The following is a 21,709-nucleotide window of genomic DNA, read 5'->3' as shown; positions in this document are numbered from 1 at the left end:
CTTGAGCTGAAGAGCTGAGGGACAGCACCCAGGCCCAGAGTTCAGGCACCACGACCAGAACCCCCCCCCCCAAAAAAAAAGATAGAGTTGTGGAAGCTAGCCACCAGTGGCTACCTATAATCCTAGCTACTCAGAACCTGCAGGACTCAGTAGGAAACCATAGATAAATCTGTGAAACTCTTATTCTCCAATAAGCCATCAAGAAGCTGGAACTCTACCACTTTGAGCCACAGTTCCACTTCCAGTTTTCTAGAGATTAATTGGAGATGAGTCTTAAGAACTTTCCTGCCAGGGCTGGCTTTGAAGAGTGATCCTCAGATCTCAGTCTCCTGAGTAGCTAGGATTAAAACAGCACCTGGCTTATTTTGAACTTTTTGATAACTGTTTTTGTTTCTAGAAAGATTTTTTTTTCTCCATTTAAAAAAAGAGGAGTCTCAACCGGGCACTGGTGGTGCACCTCTGTAATCCTAGCTATTCAGGAGGCTGAGATCTGAAGATCTCGGTTCAAAGCCAGCCCAGGTAGGAAAGTCCGTGAGACTCTTGGCTCCAGGTAACCACCAGAAAACAGGAAGTGGTACTGTGGCTCAAAGTGGTATAACCTTGAGCAAAAGAGCTTAGGGACAGCACCCAGACCACGACCCACGACCAACTCCACTCCCACCAAAAAAAAAAAAGTCTCATTTTTCTTTATCTTGTAGGAAACTAGTAATAAAATTCTTTAGATTGCCTTGATTTTTATATTTTGACTACAAATATTATAGTGTATATAGGCCATGTGCAAGTGGTGATAGGTAAAAATATCATTGGAGCTGATTTGAGGGGTTTTCACCAGGTTATTTGGGACTCAAGGTTTTATGTAGTGATTCAACACTTCTCTTTAACTCCCACTAGAAACTCCAAGATCAAATTGCTTCCCAGACAGTTAGTTAAAACAGTTCTGTTGATGTGTGGAACTGTTTATAGGCCTCAGACACTAGAAGTTGGCTCCAAACCTTTTCCCATTACATCATTACTAACCAATGTAATTACATCAGAGTGAAAATCTGCTTTAAAGATTGTACTTCCCTTTTCTCCTTCCATTTCTTTTGAAGAAAAAAAGAAAGAAAATTAGAGACTAAGACAATCCCAGACAGAACAGTCAAGAGTGAATCAAACATTCTCAGTCTAAACATGTTTCTTAGCCCTCATTCCATTACAGATGAAGAGTGATCTGCCAGGCATGCATATGTACATAGAGCCTGGAAGGTTACACATTTGATCATTTGACATTTAGTTTTGGTACTTGCAGTACCTCAGAATTAGTTCTAAATGACTTACACAAATCTCTGCTAGCAGCCTGTCACTGGCATATTAAGCCTTTTATTTTATTTTATTTTTTTGTTGGTTGTGGGGCTTGAACTCTGGGCCTGGGCGCTGTCCCTCAGCTCTTCAGCTCAAGGCGAGCGCTCTACCACTTGAGCTACAGCGCCACTTCCGGTTTTCTGGTGGTTTATTGGAGATAGGAGTCTCACGGTCTCTCCTGCCCTGGCTGGCTTTGAACCGCGATCCTCAGATCTCAGCCTCCTGAGTAGCTAGGATTACAGGCGTGAGCCACCAGCGCCCGGCTAAGCCTTTTAAATAATTTCCTAGAATAGGAATTCTTAGATCACTTAAGTTTCTTATACATTGTGTTTAGCTAAACTGGTTCTCACATATTTTTATTTTTGGCCAGGTAAACAAAGCCTTTTGGAGTTTGTTGTTGTTGTTTTTTACTTTTTAACCTTCCCTCTAATTATAGTCTTTTAAAGACATTACAATATTAGCTAATGTGGGGATCTGTTTTGATCTTGCCTCCTTCATCACAAAGCTGTTGGCCAATTGCAAGTTCTGACCCTCTTGTCATGATCTTAAGTTTACTACTTCCCCATTGTTTTTAGCTACCTTTAAACCTCTTTTTATTTTTTCCTTTTGTGTTAGTATTGGGTCTTGGACTCCGGACCTTTTGCTCTTGCTTATTAGTTTTTTAGCTCAAGGGTGACACTGCCACTTGAGCCATTCTTTCACTTACAGCTTTTTGCTGGTTAATTGGAGATAAGAGTCTTTCAGATTTGTCTTCTAAACCTTGACTGTCAGATCTCAGCCTCTGGAATAGCTAGGATTACAGCTAGTGCCTAGTCTGTCTTTTAAACTTCTAATTGTTGGTGTGCTGTGTGTGGGTTCAGACTAGGAAAGAATTTGGAAAGTGTGCAGTTTCAGTTTAGATACTTCAATCAGTAGGGATCCTTTGTGTGTTGAAAACTATAGAATGGAGTATGAGAACTCATATATAACTTGAAAAGGCTTTGGAGAAAATGACATTGAAAATTATGGACCAGCTGGTTACTTGTGGCTAGTACTATAATCCTAGCTATTCAGAAGGCCTGAGACCTGGAGGATCATGGTTCACAGCTATCCTGGATAGAAAAGGCCACAAGATTCCATCTCCATTTCACCAGCACAATGCTAGTCTTGGAGGCATGGTTCAAATGGTACAGTGCCAACTATGAGCAAGCAAGGAAGAGTGAGAGCATGAGCTCCTGAGTTTAAACCCTGGTACTGGCATGAAGGAAGAAAGAAAAGAGGGAGGGAGGAAAAAAAGGATGGAAGGACAGGTGGACTTTTTCTACCTTTACAGGAAGTGAAATTATATTAGGACTTGAAAAAAAACTTTTGATTTTGTAGTTGGAGCTCCCTGATAGTCTGGTTGAAGCTGGGTTGAAGGGAAAATTTTCCTCTAAATGATTTGTAGAGATTTAAATATGTACCAAAAAGCTCTTGGGCACAATTATATACCTTATCAGGCTAAAAAAAACTGAACAGATTAGAGAAAATATCCATGAAGAAATCAACTAACTTAGACAAAAGATGTGACTTTATTCCTTCCCTTCTTCTCTCCCTTCTTCTCCCTTGCTAGGCAGGGTCTCTAACACTGGAGCTACAGCCCTAGCTCTTTTTGCTTCAGTTATTTTTTTGAGTAGAGTCTTGCATTTTTCCCACTCTAAACCTCTTATTTATGTCTCACTTGTAGGTGGGATGACAGGTACATGCCATCACTTGCAGCTTTATTGGTTAAGATGGTGTCTCAGGGTTGGTCTCAAACTCTGAATCCCTACTGCCTGAATAGCTGAGATTACAGGCATGGGGTACCATGCCTGGCTATGACTTTATTCTAACATATGTCATGTCTTTGTGTGTTTTTAGTTGTCGAAATGTCCACAGAAGGAGGGTTTGGTGGCACTAGTAGCAGTGATGCCCAGCAAAGCCTTCAGTCCTTCTGGCCTCGGGTCATGGAAGAAATCCGGAACTTAACAGTGGTAAGGAAGTATGAAAAACAATAGCTAAAGACTTAAACCCTATTTTAGATGGTACTGAGGATTGAACGCAGGACCTTATGCTTGTGAGCCACTATATTAACTCATTCATTGCCTGCCCTGGGGCTTAAACTCAAGGACTAGGCACTGTACCTGAGTTTATTTTGCTCAAGGCTAACAATCTACCAGTTGAGTCACAGCACCACTTCTGGCTTTTTTTCTGTTTATGTGGTACTGAGGAATAGAACCCAAGGCTTCATGCATGCTAGGTAAGCACTCTACCACTAAGCCACATTCCCAGCCCTATTAACTCTTTTAATATTGATTATTTTCAGGATAGGGTCTTTATGCCTGGTTTAGCCTGGACTTTCATCCTCCTTTTTATGTTTCCCTGTTGCTGGGATGACAGCACAGACTACCATGCACAGCTGTTGGTCAAAGGGACTCTATTGAGCTTTTTTGCCTGGGCTGGCCTTTAGTTGAAACCCTCCTGATTGCTACATCCCAAGAAACTAGGGTTATAGGTTTGATCCATCTTGCCTAGCTCAAGGCTAAAACATTTTTAATTTCAAGCACATTTACAAAGGCATAGTATATAAGAAAATGAAAATATACAATTGACCTGAGGTAAGGTAGTAAGTGTCCTTTATAGTTAATGGCTTTCTATAGACATGTGAGTATATAGTAGATACTTTAATTTGAAAATAGTTTAATTCAAGGCATATCTATTCAAAACTGGGGGGAAAAAATGAAGATTTTACCCTTTAGACCTGTTAGGCCTAATTTAGTGGCCCTACCAGATTTCTGCAGCTTGGTGAAGACTTTTGGGATATTTATTATGACCCACGCACTCTTTGCAGGTGTTAATTTTTGTGTGTATATGTGTGCCATTCCTGGGACTTGAATTCAGGGCCTGGGCATTGCCTCTAGGCTTTTGTGCTCAAGGGTAGTGCTCTACCACTTTGAGCCACAGCATCATTTCTAGCTTTTTGATAGTTAATTGGAGCTAAGAGTCTCATGGGCTAGCTTTGAACCATGATCCTCAGATCTTAGCTTCCTAAGTAGCTAGGATCACAGGCATGAGCCATTGATGCAGGTGTTAAAAAGACAACTTGGCCAGGCACTGGTGGCTTACAACTATAATCCCAGCTACTCAGGAGGCTGAGATCTGAGGATCACTGTTCAAAGCCAGTCCAGGCAGGAAAATCTGTGAGGCTTATCTCCAATTAGCCACCAGAAAACTGGAAGTGGTACTGTGGCTGAAGTTGTAGAGTGTTTACCTTGAGCTGAAGAGCTCAGGGACAGTACCCAGGCCCAGAGTTCAAGCCCCATGACCAATTAAAAAAAAAAAAGCAAAACAAAAACCTGTTGTGGTGACAACTGCTTGGAAAGTGGAGGCAGGAAAATTGAAAGTTTGAGGCCATCCTGAGCTGTATAGCAAGACCCTGTCTAGAGGAGTAAGGAGAGAATAGAAGAAAGATAAGGAAAAGAGTTTCTCACCAGCAGCATAATTGACATTTTGGTCAGATAATTCACTGTTGTAAGGAGCTATCCTATGCCTTGTAGTATGTTTAGCAGCATCCTTAGTCTCTACTCTAGATACCAGTAACATCCTTCTCCAGTGTGACAAGTCAAAGTGTCTCCAGACATTGGCAAATGCCTCTTTGGACTAAAATCATCCTCTGTTGAGAACCACTGACTTAGAAAAATCAAAGATAACCCTGGCCTTTGGGGAGCTTATTACCTTGTTTTTATTAATTACAACCAGTTGTTTTGTAAGTATTTACTAAGTGGACACAGTGTTGAATCTTAAGGCAGTGAAGGCAAAGTGTTTTAGGATCATAAGAGGACATGACATAGTGCTTGTTTCTTTCTGGTTGAGTTAGGGAAGGCTTTACCTAAATGCAGCATGTTTGTTGGGTCTTCAAATATGAGTGAGCACTCACCAGATGGATGGGCTGGGAGAGTATATCTTACACAGCAAGAAAAGCATTATGATGACTTGGAAACCCAGAGGAAAGGGTCTTATGTTTAGGGGAACAGCACATTCAGGGTTGGGTTGGGAGTATAGTTGAGTATGAAAGTGGTAAAAGGAAGAGAGGCAGGTTAGAACTAGAATATTTTCAGAATACAATGTCGTGTCCTTGATGATGAATGTTTCCATATGGAGCAAGGAGCTCTGTATAATGAATATGTCATTCCTGCCTTGAAGGTATCAGTATACTCGTAGAGTAGATACTGGATTTCTTAGGTTAAATAACCTTTATCTTTTGATAAAGAAGAGCGGTGTATTCATTTTATTCAACAATTCTGTGGATCCTGTAGTAAGTACACAAGACAGGCTAGATTATTGTATGCCTGAAAAAAATATTCTCATGAGATAGACAATGAATAACAAATGAAACAAAACAGTTTCTCACTGTGATAAATGCTCACTGACTTTTGGAGTAATTCATATTCTGGATGTACCCTGGTGGTATTTGTTTCCATGAAGTGTTTTTTAGCAGTTGACAGTAGCTTTTTTGAGAGTTACTATGTCTCTTCAGCAGTCTCAAAGTGGTAGTTATCTATAGTATGTTTTGTACTATCTCAGATAGAAAAGGGAATGAACAATGAAATTATAAAGTAAAAGAAATGGGGTCTTTTGCTCTTTTATTGGGGGATAATCTAAAGTAAAGCTTACTGAGTTTAGGTGCTTGGGTCAGCCTGGTGTAAAACTGGTTTTAGGTGCTGGTACCCCTCTGAGATATGATAAGATTGGCTAGTACAGTAAGTCTGTGCTTCAGTTTGAGCTCTGAAAAGTAAATCCAGGATTAGGCAGGTGTCCAGAGTCTCTGAAGATTTAAGGTCACGGGGCTGGGAAGGTGGCTCAGTGGTAGAGCGCTTGCCTTGCATGCCTGAGGCCCTGGGTTCGATTCCTCAGCACCACATAAGCAAAAAGAAAAAAGCTGGAAGTGGCGCTGTGGCTCAATGGTAGAGCACTAGCCTTGAGCTGAAGAGCTGAGGGACAGCGCCCAGGCCCAGAGTTCAGGCCCCACAACCAGACCCCCCCCCAAAAAAAAAATTTGTGTGTGTGTGTGTGTGTGTGTGTGTGTGTGTGTGTTGACAACTTTGGATACTTCATATAAGTGAAATCATAGTCTTTTTGTGACTGGCGTATTTTACTTATTGTCTCCAAGGTTCATCTGTGTTGTAGATACATCAGTGTTCTCCTTTTAAGGCTGAATGATATCTCATATGTATTCACTATTTTGTTTGCTCATTCATCTGTCAGTAGATGACAGCTTGGGTTGCTTCAACCTATTTCCTTTCTTTTTGGTCGGTTGTGGGGCTTGAACTCTGGGCTTGGGCACTGTCCCTGCGCTCTTCAGCTCAAGGCAAGCGCTCTACTGCTTGAGCCACAGTGCCACTTCTGCCAACCTGTTTCCTTTTATGAATAGCTGCTATAAACATGGATATGAAAACATTTCTTTGAAACCATGGGCTTTGATATTATTTATTTTATTTTTTGTCAGTCGTGGGGCTTGAACTCCTGGGCTTTAGTGCTGTCCCTGAGCTCAAGACTAACGCTCTACCACTTGAGCCACAGCACCACTTCTAGTTTTCTGGTGGTTTATTGGAGATAAGAGTCTCATGGACTGGGCTGGCTTTGAACTGCAATCCTCAGATCTCAGCCTCTTGAGTAGCTAAGATTACAGATGTGAGCTACTAGCACCCAGCCGGGCTTTGATTTTTTAACCTGTTTTGTTTAGTTTTCAAGTTTGCTTGCCAGCAAAGAAGCTTGAGATGCTGATGGAAGTTTAGTACCTAGATATCCAGTCTATTTGAAATTTAAAGATGATTGATTATTTCAGGTTTTGTAGAGAAAGAAGCATGAAAGGGGAATTGTCTGTATCATTTCATCTCTTGATGATTTAACTAGAGTCTTCCTCCTGTATGGCACTGAAAAGTACTGCTACAATGTTAAGACATTACATGCTGAGAAGTTTGGTGGCATATATATATAGTAGATGCACAATAAATGTTTGATTATCTCCAATTAAAACACCAAAAAGTGGGGCTGTGGCTCAAGAGGTAGAATGCTAGCCTTGAGGTAAAAAGTTCAGGGATAATGATTAGGTCCTGAGTTCAAGCCCCAGGACCTGCACCCAAAAATAAGTAAAGTACAGCCTAAGACCCATTGACTTTTCCTTGATTCTCAACTCTTATTGAGTAAATTCTGATCTCTTAAATTTGTCAGTTTCGCACAGCAATTTTTATCTGTCTGTCTAGCTGGTCTTAGGGCTTATACTCAGGGCCTGGCACTGTACATGAGCCTCTGTGTGCTGAAAAGGCTAGTGCTCTACCACTTGACCACAGCACCAATTCCAGCCTTTTCTTTTTACATAGTACTGAGGAATCAAACCCAGGGCTGCATGCATGCTAGACAAGCACTCTACCACTAAGCCACATTTCCATTTGTTGGGCTTGGGGCTTGAACTCTGGGCCGTGGTGCTGTCCCTGAGCTCTTTAGTTCAAGGCTGGCACTCTACCACTTGAGCCACAGGGCCACTTCTGGTTTTCTGGTGGTTTATTGGAGATAAGAGTCTCACGGACTTTCCTACCAGGGCTGGCTTTGAATCGCGATCCTCAGATCTAGCTAGGATTACAGGTGTGAGCCACCAGCACCCAGTAGTTCTTTGATTGTAGTCAGGAACATGAGAATATTCTGAGAAGTAATCTGCTCTTTTACCTTACTGATATTATTCCTAAGAGGAGAAGAAAAAAAAGTCCCTGTGTTTCAGTTCTTTCTCTTAGATCAATTTGAAGAGTAGGAGTTTAATGCTTTTCACATCAGCATATTACTGAATTGAAAGCCAAGTGGTCCTTAGGCTTGTGCTCCCCACAAGCCTATAGTGAACCCTTACATGTGACTGCCTAGCTAAGATAGCATTCTAGATAGCTAGCTATTGCTAGCAATGGTGAATACTGCCATCAGCACCACCACCATGCACACCTAAGACCTACTTCTCACACGCTATTTCTTGAGACCTCAAGCTTTGGAGATCTTGGAAAAGTTGCTCAGAAAAGAAAAGCTTTGGGTCTTGAAGCATTTTATAAATGTCTACCTCATTTTATATCTTTACAATATGGGGATGATTATGATATCTTTATCTGTGATAAAGGTTACTTTTGAAGAATAGTCTCACAGATTTTAAAAGTGATGTTTTATTTTCAAGTTGAGGAAGGAGGTCTTTTTTTTTTTTTTAATCAGTTTTGGAAATTAACAATGATACATACTGGCAAGAGAGCTAACTTACATGGTCTTAATCATGTGCAGTGTATTATCCTAGGAGACCTTCCAAAGGAGGAATAAACACCCTTGCCTTCTCTGGCATTTTGGGGTAGCATCATTATCTTGTGCAATGTTCCACACAAGAAGGAAGACTCTAGGGACTGATTCTATGATGAAAACATGTTTTAAAGTCCTTTCAGATATGGGTCCCAATATAGACTCCTCTGTCCTCTTGCTCCCTTATGCACTGAGGCCATAAGGCTTAAACTTTAACAAGCCCTGTTTTGAGGTCTCTGTTTCTGTGCTTGCTGTTTCCTCTGTCTGAATAACATTCTCAGCAACCTTTAGACACAGTTATATTTTTTTGTGCTGGTCCTCAGGGCCTGGACACTGTCCTTGAACTATTGTGCTCAAGGCTAGCACTCTACCACTTGAGCCACAACTCCACTTTTGCTTTTTGTTGGTTAATTGGAGATGAGTCTCAAGGACTTTCCTGCCCAGACTGTCTTTGAGCTGTGGTCCTCAGATCTCAGCCTCTTGACTAGCTAGGATTACAAACACTTAGTACTTTTGAACAGAAAAATTCATAGTTCTGCATGGCAGCCAACCAGCTTGTTGACTTGCATAGAGAAATTAGGTGTCTTGGCATGTATTTTATCCTCATTGTATTTCTTCCTTCTATAATCATAAAATAGATAATAGGAAGCTTGGTAATGTTTTTCTAGAATGCCTTCTTTGACATACTCGAGGTTTTCTGTGGTCTTAGAAAGAAAGTTAACTTCTGCTTGTTAATTTTATTAAATTTCAACTAATAGCTCCTTCTTTCATAACATGATAGTACAAATTGCTAGGTGATCATAGTGGATTTGATGAGTTACATTTCAGACCATTTAGAGAACAAATAGTTATTTAATACCTATTTATAGCAGGTTTCGCTGATATTAGTCTTTTCTTTATATCTTTTTCTCCATTACAGCTCTGAAATTCAAAATTTAATTCTAGAATTGCATCCATCTGTGGACATGTGCTTAAATATCAGTAGTAATAAAATAAATAATTGGGGGCTGGGAAGGTGGCTCAGTGGTAGAGTGCTTGCCTTGCATGCATGAGGCCCTGGGTTCGATTTCTCAGCACCACATAAGCAAAAAAAATAAAAGCCGGAAGTGGCGCTGTGGCTCAAGTGGTAGAGCGCTAGCCTTGAGCTGAAGAGCTGAGGGACAGTGCCCAAGCCCAGAGTTCAGGCCCCACGACCAGACCCAAAAATAAAATAAAATAAAGTAAATAATTGTAAGGAGGAGGGTGTTTAAATTGAGTAATGCTGGTCAAAAAACCCTTTTCTAAATCACATCCAGTGAAAGGTGTTTATTTTCCTTACCTTCAGTCCTATTTGTTAAGAAAAAAGTGGCAGGGCTGTTACCAAAAGACAACCAGTAAATTCACCTCAACCTTTCTCTATACCCTTTTACCCACATCCTGAAATAAAATTTGGAGACAAGGCTTTTCTTTGTTGATGTAACGAAAAAGAAGCCTCTCCCTAGTTTGTCTTGTCAGGTTGGGTAAAGATCAGAAAGGGCCAATATTGAACTAGCCGAAAAGAGCCAAAGGTCACTTTGCTACTGTCCCTTGCTCTTCTAGTTCCTGGCCTAGAGAATGCTTTGGAAGCAGAGATTTCATCTTAATCTTCATATTGCAGACCTCAAACTTTACTGTAAAAGAAAAAGAAGAAGAACTTGTCCCTGGAGCTTGTTTTTCTTCATTTAATCAGTCCCTCTCTTGTGCCATATTTCCTGAAAGGAGGGTCTTACCAGTCAGTGTTTACAACTGCCTGTGGTGCAGTGCCACCTGGCTGATCATCCTCCTTGCTCACATTCCTTTTGTTGCTGTTGCAGAAAGATTTCCGGGTACAGGAGCTCCCACTGGCTCGAATTAAGAAGATTATGAAACTGGATGAAGATGTGAAGGTGAATTGACACTTACTTTATAATGAAGCTAAAATGATGCTAGGATAGTATTCATTTCTCAAGAGCTCAAAGTTTAATTACACAAAAATAAAAGCATTGTTATTGCCTGTAACTTTTGATTTTATTTCGTTTCTGTCTAAAACTAATATGTGAGCTGAAACTGAACAGTTTTAATTGTCATATGCTATTTCTCTGAAAATTAAAAGACATCCTGGGTTTTTTTTCAAGTACTTAGAAGATGCTGAGTTTCTTTTTGAAATCAAGTGGTATCCCCAGTTCTTTTCACTCTGTGCTATAAATGACGTTTCAGCATTTCAGTGCAGTTATCTTAGCACTATTATGCAAATTCTGTTTTATTTGTCTGAGCTGTAAGAAATTTTTGATGACCATATTGTACCTGTTCTGACCTTTGTCTTACAAGTTTGTTTTCAGTGAGTGAATTGTACTTGTGAGAGGGTTTTCTTATGACTGGCCATTTCTATATTTCCTGGAGTTTACTTCCATTACAACTTTCAGAGAAAGAACAGCTATTTCTTCATCTCTCAAAATTAATAATCTCATGCATTTGCAAATAAAGCTGACAGTTTATGGTGATTTCCCCCCTTTATTAGCTTCCTTCTTCACAGTATCCCCATAGGATAAAAAGTTTTAGCTGGGTGCCAGTGGCTCACTGTAATCCTAGCTACTCAATGAGAGGCTGAGATCTGAGGATCACGGTTCAAAGCCACCCCAGGCAGGAAAGGCTGTGAGACTCTCCAGTTAACTACCAGAAGACTGGAAACAGCCCTACCCTTGAGCAGAAAAAGCTCAGGGATAACGTCCAAGCCTGAGTTCAAGTTCCACAACCGACACAAAGCAAACAAACAACAAAGAATTCTTGGTTCCATTTTACAGATATGGAAGTAGACAAAAGGAGTGGACTAAGTTACCCTTATTAGGTAAAACGAGGTTCTTACTTCTCATTACCTGCTTCCTTAACTTGAAAGCTCTTTGTATGGGCCCTGTGACCAGGTTTTTCAGCCCTAGAAACAAACTCCAGGAGTTTTCACTTGTCAGAGCTGGCCGTTTTCTTCTAAAAGCCAAATTAAGAGACATGTGAATAATAGAGAAAGCTTTATTATGTGGCAGCCCAGAAAGACAGTAGTTCAGTACTTCTTCAGACATCTTCAGGGATATAAGATGAAACAGGTAACTGGGGACAGAGGCTGTTCTCATACCCTTTTAAACAGTTGAAACAGCCCAAAGTCACAGGTGTGATCATTTTCTCTGTCTTCCTCTCTGGAGGAGTTCCAGAGAAGTTGTTACCACTTTACTGTTTGAGGGGTACAAGAACAGGTCAGTCACTGTTACCTGATTGGTGGTCTGCAGCTTTTGAAACAGTTTTGCCTTTTGTCACATAATAAAAAGATGGCATGTCTGTGGGGCAGTGTGCCTTTGTCACAAGATGCTTATAAGCAAATCCTATCCTTTATGGAGGTGATTATAAAGTGATAGGAGAAGATAGCTTACATCAAAGGGCAGTATGCAAAGTAGAGATGGAGTCTGGGTGCCCAGCTTTTAGTTAATTCATAGCCCAGCAAAAGCAGCTTTTAACCTTTTATTCCCATACAGACCACCTCACCAAGAATTTAGAGCTTGAGAGCTTGAACTTGAAAGTTCAAGCAGCTTATGTTGTGTGAGCATTCACTATGTGCCAAGCCCTGAATGAGGTTCCTAAGTCAGGAAGTTCATTCTGTTTTTGTTTTGTTGCCAGTCCTGGGGTTTGAACTTAGCTTCTTTTTGCTCAAAGCTAGCACGCAACCACATGTGCCACAGTGCCACTTCTAGCTTTTTCTGCTTATGTAGTGTTGAGGAATCGAATTCAGGCTTCATGCATGCTAAGCAAACACGCTACTACTAAGCCATATTCCCAGTCCCTCTTTCTTTTTAGTGTGAGAAAAACAAGGCCCAGAGGTGACAGGTCTCAGATTTTTACCTAGACTCTTGGCTGTCAAGTTCGTTTTTCCTCACATTAACATAAACTGCCATGTACTGCCTCTGTGGCTGTGGTAAGTCACTTCTCCTAAACCCTAGTTTCTTTGAAAGTCTGTTATGAAAGAAAGTACCTTGCATAGGGCCTAGTGCAGGGTAGGTCCTAGATAATAAGCATTCTTTCTCAACAATACAGGTTTTGCCTGTATTTATTTTTCTCTTGGAGTTTCCAGAGGCTATTTCCTTCTTAGTTTTCAACTCTTGTCCAATGGTAGGCCATGAGGCAAGAGACAGACCTACTGGTCTGAACAACTCGTTGGTGATTAACAGGAAGGGTTGTATATCTGTTGCAGATGATCAGTGCTGAAGCCCCTGTGCTCTTTGCCAAGGCAGCCCAGATTTTTATAACAGAGCTGACTCTTCGAGCCTGGATCCACACAGAGGATAACAAACGCCGAACTCTTCAGGTAATATTACAGACTTACATTGGGGGAATATTGGGGCAAGCAGCTGATATTGCCTACTATTCTTTTTTTTTGGGGGGGGGAGGGGGTCCGGTCATGGGGCCTGAACTCTGGGCCTGGGCGCTGTCCCTCAGCTCTTCAGCTCAAGGCTAGCGCTCTACCACTTGAACCACAGCGCCACTTCCAGCTTTTTTCTTTTTGCTTATGTGGTGCTGAGGAATCGAACCCAGGGCCTCAGGCATGCAAGGCAAGCGCTCTACCACTGAGCCACCTTCCCAGCCCCTGCCTACTTATTCTTGCATGGCTTTGGACCACCAGTAGTTCCTTGGCCTGTTAGGCTGACTTGTAACTACTTGGACTCTTCCTTTGTGTTAGGATACCAACATACCTTGTAGCCCCTGTGATAATGTTTCTTTACTTTTCAAAACTTCTTTTTTTTTAGTCTTTAAGTAGTTGTACAAGCAGTTGTCATTCTAACAAAGCAGTTTGTGAATACAGTATATCTTGATCAGTGTTACCCCTTTCAACAGTTTCATCCATCCCTCCTCTACCCACCCTTTCCCCTTTGAAAACTCTTAATTTCTAGTTCCTTTAATGGTTTTCACAGCTCAGTAATGGAACTCTTCATGTGATAAACCCTCATCCAAACAAAGGCTCAAGTATTTTATCTGTTTCCAGATATAACATCATTTGGTTGGGAGTCTTGGAACAAGCCAGGAAAAGGATAATCCAGACTTCATTATCTTTCTTGTTCCTTATCTACTTTTTTAGAAATACCGATCTTTTTATTTTCTTTAATCTAGCAAATCAACATTTATATTGTATGTAAACCCTTGACTATAGAAACCTTCCCTCATCAGCTAGGCCCTTTCCTAGAGGAAAGCTTTTCCAGAAAAGGATGTGATGGATATAAAACAGTGACAAGAAAGTAAATTCCGTCTTATCCTTTTTTCCCCTTCTTCCTACAGAATTGAAAATGCATGTGTTTATTTATTCTATAAGTGTTTATTAGTATTTACAGTATAGTAGGTACTCTTCTTGACAGTAGGGATGAACAATTCACAGACAAAATCCCTACCCTCATAGAACCTGCATTATACTGTAGCTAGACAGTGAAGCATAAAAGTAGAAGCAAAGGGAAAAAATACTGAACATGAGTGAATAATGTACAAGCCACCTTCCCAGCCCCAGGTGATTTTTCAGATGATGCCTGGCCCTTTTTTCCCAGGCCACTCTTGGGCTGGCCTCAAACCATGATCTTCCTATCTCTAGTAGCTGGAATAACAGATATTAGCCTCTGCAGCCAGCCTGGAAAGCAACTTTCTTTATTCTTACACAAATTGTTAACCTACTTTGGTGTATACATTGATCAAATCCAACTGTTTTAGTAAAAATGAGCAACAATTCAGTAAAATATTAGTGTTTAAAAACGGTCAGGAGCCGGGCGCCGGTGACTCACGCCTGTAATCCTAGCTACTCAGGAGGCTGAGTTCTTTTTTTTTGGGGGGGGGGGCGGTCCGGTCGTGGGGCCTGAACTCTGGGCCTGGGCACTATCCCTCAGCTCTTCAGCTCAAGGCTAGCGCTCTACCACCTGAGCCACAGCGCCACTTCTGGCTTTTTTTCTTTTTGCTTATGTGGTGCTGAGGAATCGAACCCAGGGCCTCAGGCATGTAAGGCAAGCTCTCTACCACTGAGCCACCTTCCCAGCCCCGGAGGCTGAGTTCTGAGGATGGCGGGTCAAAGCCAGCCCGGGAAGGAAAGAACGTGAGCCTCTATCTCCAATTAACCACCAGAAAACCGGAGGTGGTGCTGTAGCTCAAGTGGTAGAGCACTAGCCTTGAGCTGAAGTGCAGAGGGAGAGCGCCACGATTGACCCGGGGGTGGGGGGTGGGGGGTGGGGGGAGAAGGTCAGAAACAGTGGCTTATCTCTATAATCCTAGCCATTTGGGAAGTGGAGCTAGGAGAATCACAGTTTGAGGCCAGTCTGGGTAAAAGATTCTGTCTCAAAGAACAAGCTGGGCATGGTGGTAGTGGTATGCATCTGTAATCTCAGTTACATAGGAGGAATAGGTAAGAGGCAGCCTGAGTCTGACCAGGGCAAAAAGCACAAGATCTTATATGAAAAATACAAAAACAAAGAGGGCTTTGGCATGGATCAGCATGAGGCTGAGTTTAAATGCCCCCCAGAAGGACAAAAAATTTAGAAAGATTATTATAAGGATATCAGTATTTCCAGAATGCTTTAGAACATTTTGGTGTATGTTCATTCCATCTGTAGATGATATATTTAAATATGATGAGCTGAGTATTTGTGGCTCTCATCTGTAATCCTAGCTACTTAGGAGACTAGATCAGAGAGGATCAAGATTTGAAGCCTAGCCTGGACAGAAAGGTCCATGAGACTCCTCCTCCAATTAAGCAGAAAAGGTAGGGCTGGAGTTGTAGCTTAAGTGGTAGAGCACCAGCTGTGAGCAAAAAGTCCCAGTTCTGGAGTTGGGGGGGATAATGGGGGGAATAGGGAGGGGGAGAATGAGAGGAGAAGGGAAGGGGAGTAGGAGGAAGAAAGAGGATAGGGAGAAGAGAATATGTATCACTATGTTCTATGACTTTTTTGTGGTACTGAGTTTGGAACTCAGCCTCACACTTGGTGAGCTAGTACTTTACCACTTGAGTCATGCCCTTTATTGCATTGGTTATTTTTGACTTAGGGTCTTGTTTTATGCCTAGGCTGGCTTAGACTGGTCCTCTTATGTTTGTGCTTCCTTTTGTCTCTAGGATGTTAGGCATGCCAGCGATAAATTAAGATGGAGTTTCCAACTTTTATTTCCTGGCTGGCCTCAAACTGTGGCCCCTCCCTTCTCATCTTCACCTCGCAAATAGCTAGGATTACAGGCTTGAGCCATTGCATGCAGCTTCTATTGTACCTCCCCTTATCCTTTGTTAGTACCAGAGTTTGATCTCAGAGCCATAAAATCACTTGACTTACTTGTGACTAGCATTCCCATTTGAGCCAGCCAGCCTTGGTTATTTTGGAAGTGAAGTCTCACAAACCTTTCTTCCTCTGGTGGCTTTGAACTGAGAACCTCCAGATCTCAGGATGGTGCCTGGTCGTGGGGCTTGAACTCTGGGCCTGGGCATTGAGCTCTTCAGCTCAAGGCAAGCAACTCTACCACTTGAGCCACAGTACCACCTCTGGTTTTCTGGTGGTTTATTGGAGATAAGAGTCTCATGGACTTTCCTGCCTGGGCTGGCTGTGAACTGTAATCCTCAGCTCTCAGCCTCCTGAGTAGCTAGGATTACAGGCGTGAGCCTCAGGTGCCCAGCTCTATTGTATTTCTTAAATTAGTCCTGGCATCTTCACAATGTGTCCTGCTTTGATAGAGAGAGTTTTATTATCAAGTTGGTGGTTGGCAAGAAGGGTATACTGGAGTTTTTGTATTTCAGTGGTTTCAAATCATCACAGATACCAGGGAAGGAAAAAACAGAAAAATTCTTTTTTTTTTTTTTTTTTTTTTTTTTTTGCGGGAGTGTGGGGGGGGTCCGGTCGTGGGGCCTGGGCACTGTCCCTCAGCTCTTCAGCTCAAGGCTAGCGCTCTACCACTTGAGCCATAGCGCCATTTCGGGCTTTTTTCTTTTTGCTTATGTGGTGCTGGGGAATTGAACCCAGGGCCTCAGGCATGCAAGGCAAGCTCTCAGTACCCTGTTTTTTATGAAAAATTTCAAATATAAGCAGAATTTACAGTCAGTATCTGCATATTTTTTATCCCCGCGTTCTACTGTTAACTAGCACCTGGCTAGGTTTTGGTTTTAAAATGAAAATCAGTCCTGGTGCCCATGCTCATGCCTGTAATCCTATCTGCTCATGAGGCTGAGATCTGAAGATCATTGTTTACAGCCAGCAAATGCAGGAAAGTCCCTGGAACTCATATCTCTAGTGACCCACCAAAAAGCTGGAAGTGGAGTTGTGGCTCAAGTGGTAGAGTGCTAGCCTTGGCAAAAAAGTTTAGGGACAGTGCCCAGGTTTAGAGACAGACAAGCTCCATAGCACACACAAAGAAATTATAGCCTTATGGGAGTAAACATGTTTAGATCTTCTATTCAGTTGTAACTACTGTGAACTAGAGACAAATATTACTTAGAGCTCTAAAAAGGTTTTGCAATTGAATGATAGGCTGACCTTGCCAACAATAGAATGACCAGAGAGACCTACCAGGTGAATTGCTGGCTTTGTCCTAATTTAGCTGGAAAATAATACTTTGATAGTTGTGTGGAGGATCTTAGGATCAGATCAAGCAGGAATAGTAGTAGACAGAAGCTCAAGTGTCCAATTTTAGATCATGAACTACTTGTATTCCCTTCTTTTTTTGTAGATCTGTGTCCAAAAAGTCTGATAATATGGTGTTTGAGTTTGGCTTTATTTATTTCAGCTACAGACATGGCAGGAGTATTTAGTTTAGTTTAGAGTTATCTCCTTCTTTTAACTTGGAGAGAGTATAAACCAGGTGAACTACTCTCTCCTTGGGCTACTTTTTCATTCTACTTTCTTTGTTACAGAGGAATGATATCGCCATGGCAATTACAAAGTTTGATCAGTTTGACTTTCTCATCGATATTGTCCCAAGAGATGAACTGAAACCTCCAAAGCGTCAGGTGAGCTGGGAAGGCATGGCTATGCTGTTGACTGCAGAGCCTTGACACGCTGCTGTCAGTCAGATATGCTCCTTCCCACTTTCTGCACAAGACATTTGCTATTTCTTTTCTCCTCTTCTCTAGTCCAGATCCATCCTTAACATCTCCTCTTACTCATTTATGGATACTTTTAACTCAGTGCCTCTGAAGTGGTATTTTAGGAAAATAGACAAAATAATTAAAGTCTGTCATTACAAAGAGTAGAGTGAAGCTCATTTGAGTATCTTTAGAAATCTTACCAGAGTTCTTAATCTGGGGTGGGAGAACATGCTCAGTGAGTCATAGACATCCGATTTTCAGCACAGCTTCTCAGTGTACACAGTGATATTTCATGGACTTTATTTTCTCTTACTCTGCAATGTAGCTCTTCTAGGACCCAACACTTATTGGGGCTTAAGAAACCAGTACTGAGGCTCTATTCCCCATCAGCTGAATCAGAATCTGTGATGCCTTCTTGTTTTAGTGTGCAACCAAATTTAAGAACCACCACTTAAAATGTGTTTGCCTCCTCCTGCCAAAGGTCACACCAATAGTTTTTCAGTACTTGGATACATATAGCTCTTAATTGCATTGTAATAGAACCTTGTCCTGTGAGTCTTATTTTAATATGGTTTGCATAACTCACTAGGTAGTAGAAACACTTGGGAAATTGAGGCAGTCTCTCACAGGAGCAAAGCTATAATTTGTTCTGCTTGCTTATTTTAATAAGATTTCAAGTGTTTCTAACAAATTATTTTGTAGGCTATTATCCTTAGAAACCGACATTTAGTGACAATTCGTCCCTATGCTGGCCCATATTAGCCCAGTCACTCAGAAAGAGTGTAGGGCAAGTGGGCATCCTAATGGACATTAATTCTGATCCTACATGAGGAATTAGCAAGCCCTGTGTCATCTCCCTACTGGAGCAGGGTGTGCCTTATTGCAGCTCTTTTTCTGGGCAGTCTTTGCTACTGTAAACATCCTTGACTGGAAGCTGTAAGGTGTTCAGAGGAGCTTTCAGTCGGATGTTTACAGCGGCAGGCTGCCACAGTCGTCCACAGCTGCACCACGGCTTTTAGACATTGCAGATTTGTGCCTACAGGCTCAATTGCTCCTCTTGCTTCCTCCTCTCTGAGAAGTACAAGAAAGCAGACCACGTCTGCCTTAATAGCAGTTAATAGCCATATGCCTACTTTCCTTGCTAGACCTTTTCTTTCTGTCTGTCCATCAGAAGCACCATCTAGAAACAAGGTGATGAGCTCTATGATGAAATCAAGCCTTGCTCATTCTCATAATGCTAACTCCTTGTTCTGTGGGTGCTTGCAGAATAGACTAGCTGGAGGGAAGTACCTTGTCCTAGCTCTTCCTCCAGAGTTCTCAGTGCTTCTGGCTCTCAGGGTGTCAGGCTTGAAATACTCTGATCTGTCCCTTTTTAAAGAGTATCTAGCTGAAACAGCTCATTGCTGCCTGGATTTAGTTCTTTGTAGGTGTTTGAGCTATTGATTGCCATCCTATTCAGGACAATTGCTGCCTAGCCATTGAAAGGTTGAGATTGCTGAAAGCCGGCCTGAAATTCTAAGATAGCACTTTTAATCCTCTATAGACATGTTTTCCCAAGCTCCAAATTGGCTGGCACTTTCTAAAGTCCTTTAAAAGCGCCTACTCTCCCAAACTCACCCACTGAAGGAGGCAACAGAGCACTCTTGCCATGAAAGCAATTGCATTTTTTTCTGTTCTGGGGCTGGCTGCACAATGCTGTAGTGATGACTCTTGTGCTACTGCTTTTCTATGGCATTGTCAGTCTCAGTCTCTGAAATGATTCTAAAGGTAAACCCTCTTGTAGAAGAGGCTACTGCTAAGATTGAGCAAGTGTTTCTTTCTGGATTGATCTAGTCATTCAAGGGTTATTTCAGTGCACAGGGTAATATCCTACTGCTGGCAGAGGAACTAGCTAGAATGTTGAGTTGTGGTTCTAAGACCTCTGATTCTCAAAGATGCTTGGAAATCTCACTTTTCTTCAGGGAAGCAAGTAAAGACTTTGAAAATAGAAGGTAGTTGAGGCCTGATTTCTGCCCCCACTAAGCTATGAGTTGAAAGTTCCTGCCCATTGAAATATCATTATCTTTTCACCCATTTCTTTAAATCCAGCATAATCATTGCTAGCTTGACCTCCATTGGCCAAATAATGAGTCTTCATAATGCAGAGGCTGTCCCAATGATTTGAGAACAGCTATGCTTTGTCTTGACAACACAGATGTAGCACCTCTCTGGGTCACTCAGTTTCCCAGACACTGCCTAGTTCATGAACCATCCAAGAGGATTTAGTAGGAAGCACAAAAGAAGGTACCTACTTACTGGCATAACTTTTGGCAAGGGTGTATTCTGGAAAAGGGGTATTTAAAGGATTTGCATTTTTGTCTGGTAAAGAGGTCATAGTCAGTGTTAGATCTGCTATGTTCATGAACATGTGGAAACCAACCAGAGGTCAAAGCCAAGAAGGGCCAGGACTCTCTCTTGCCTGACTTCCTATAAACTGGTTCTTGTTGTTCCTCTTTCCCAAATTAGGTTTGGACTTTAGTGATTTCTGGATTTTATAAGGAAAAAAACACATTGAGCCTATTTCACCAGTTTTGAAAAGAGCCTTTGTTTCATTGCTTAAAGGGGTATCCAGCCAAGACCTACTTGCTGGGCTAGCATTTGGTAATGTAAGAAGTTAGGGTTGAGCTGGGCGCTGGTGGCTCATGCCTATATTCCTAGTTACTTAGGAGCTGAGACATGAGAATCACAATTTGAAGCCAACCCAAGCTGAGATACGAGGATCACAATTTGAAGCCAACCCAAGCAGGAAAGTTGATAAGACTGTTATCTCCAATTAAATACTATAAAAGTCAGAAGTGGAGCTATGGCTTAAGTGGTAGAGTGCTAGCCTTGAGCAAAGCTCAGGTATAGTACCCAGGCCCTGAGTTCAAGCCCCAGAACTGGTACACACAAAAAGAGTTGAAATGGACTTGGCTTTGTAATATAAGGTTGCTCTAGAAATTGAAACTAGATGAAAACAAAAAGGGATCTCCTCTTTATCCTGCCTCAGCACGATCATTTGGGGGATTATGTTAACCTGGAAGATCAGCTTATGATTAAGGACTTGCTTAGACACCCAGCACGTTGTTTAGTTCTTCCTCATCTGAGTGGCTGGCCATTAGCAAGCCAAGTTACTGTGAGGCTTTATATAGCAGTCCTACTTCTAATATCCTGAGCCTCCTGTCGCCAGGCAAGCTCCATACTGTAAGAGACACTAGCTTTCTGATCACACTGGTCACAGAATCCTGTAGGAAACAAAACAGAGTTTAGGAACGTTTCTTTTTTTTGCTACACTGTGATTGAATCCAGAGCCTTATACTTACTAGGTAAGCTCTCTACCACGTAAGCCACACCCCATCTCAGGGACTCTTCTATTGATAACAGCTGTTGGAGTTAAGGAAATTTGTCCTACCACCAACTTGTATTCAAAAAAGTGCTTTCCTACCTCCAGCTTTCTGCTCATCTATGTAAATCTGTTCATCATGCAGCAGAGGTACTGAGTACCTTTATGGGAATAGCAGGGGAAGGAGAGAGAGAGTTTATTTTCCCTCATATAACTTACATTTGAGCAGAGCCAGGGGTTAATTTGACATGTAGATAAAAATGTAATGAGGACAGTATCTTGAAAATACATTTGGGTTACCTACCAGAGTCAGTACTAACTTTATAAATGTCACTTTTGGAAGCATTGCGTAGTCCACACAGTGTCTGTACCTCAATGAAGTTCCTTCTTTTCTGAAATATAACAAACTTAACTTAGAACAAGAAAATGGGTCAATTTAGCTAATATTTTCACTCAGCCAGCATGTGGTTATATGTTTTTGTTGTCTAGGCAGTGGCACCATGTGTCACAGATCACTCCAAATCAGATGCCAATGCTGTCAGTGGTCAGGTTCCAGCCAACCACGGACCTTCTGGGCCATAACCATGTTGTAGTGTGTGTAAACATCCTACACTCTCAGC

General features: G+C 41.7%; 1 protein-coding gene across 4 annotated transcripts in view; it reads left to right on the top strand.

Annotated features, from left to right (window-relative positions):
• The window catches only part of LOC138837837 (nuclear transcription factor Y subunit gamma), a 79,752-nt gene that overhangs the window by 45,757 nt on the left and 12,286 nt on the right, over positions 1-21,709 (top strand). For all 4 annotated transcript variants that reach the window (XM_070036837.1, XM_070036838.1, XM_070036835.1 and 1 more), the window contains exons 2-5: positions 3,220-3,332; positions 10,494-10,565; positions 12,890-13,003; positions 17,555-17,650. In XM_070036837.1, the coding sequence (XP_069892938.1) occupies positions 3,228-3,332; positions 10,494-10,565; positions 12,890-13,003; positions 17,555-17,650 (387 nt within the window). In that variant the 5' untranslated portion in view covers positions 3,220-3,227. The remainder of the gene's footprint in view (positions 1-3,219; positions 3,333-10,493; positions 10,566-12,889; positions 13,004-17,554; positions 17,651-21,709) is intronic.

This window comes from Dipodomys merriami, unplaced genomic scaffold, assembly GCF_024711535.1.
Source record: "Dipodomys merriami isolate MVZ:Mamm:240054 unplaced genomic scaffold, mDipMer1.0.p SCAF_277, whole genome shotgun sequence".
Lineage (NCBI taxonomy): Eukaryota > Metazoa > Chordata > Mammalia > Rodentia > Heteromyidae > Dipodomys > Dipodomys merriami.
Note: the sequence above shows the minus strand (reverse complement) of the source record. Positions and strands in the feature narration are given on the sequence as shown.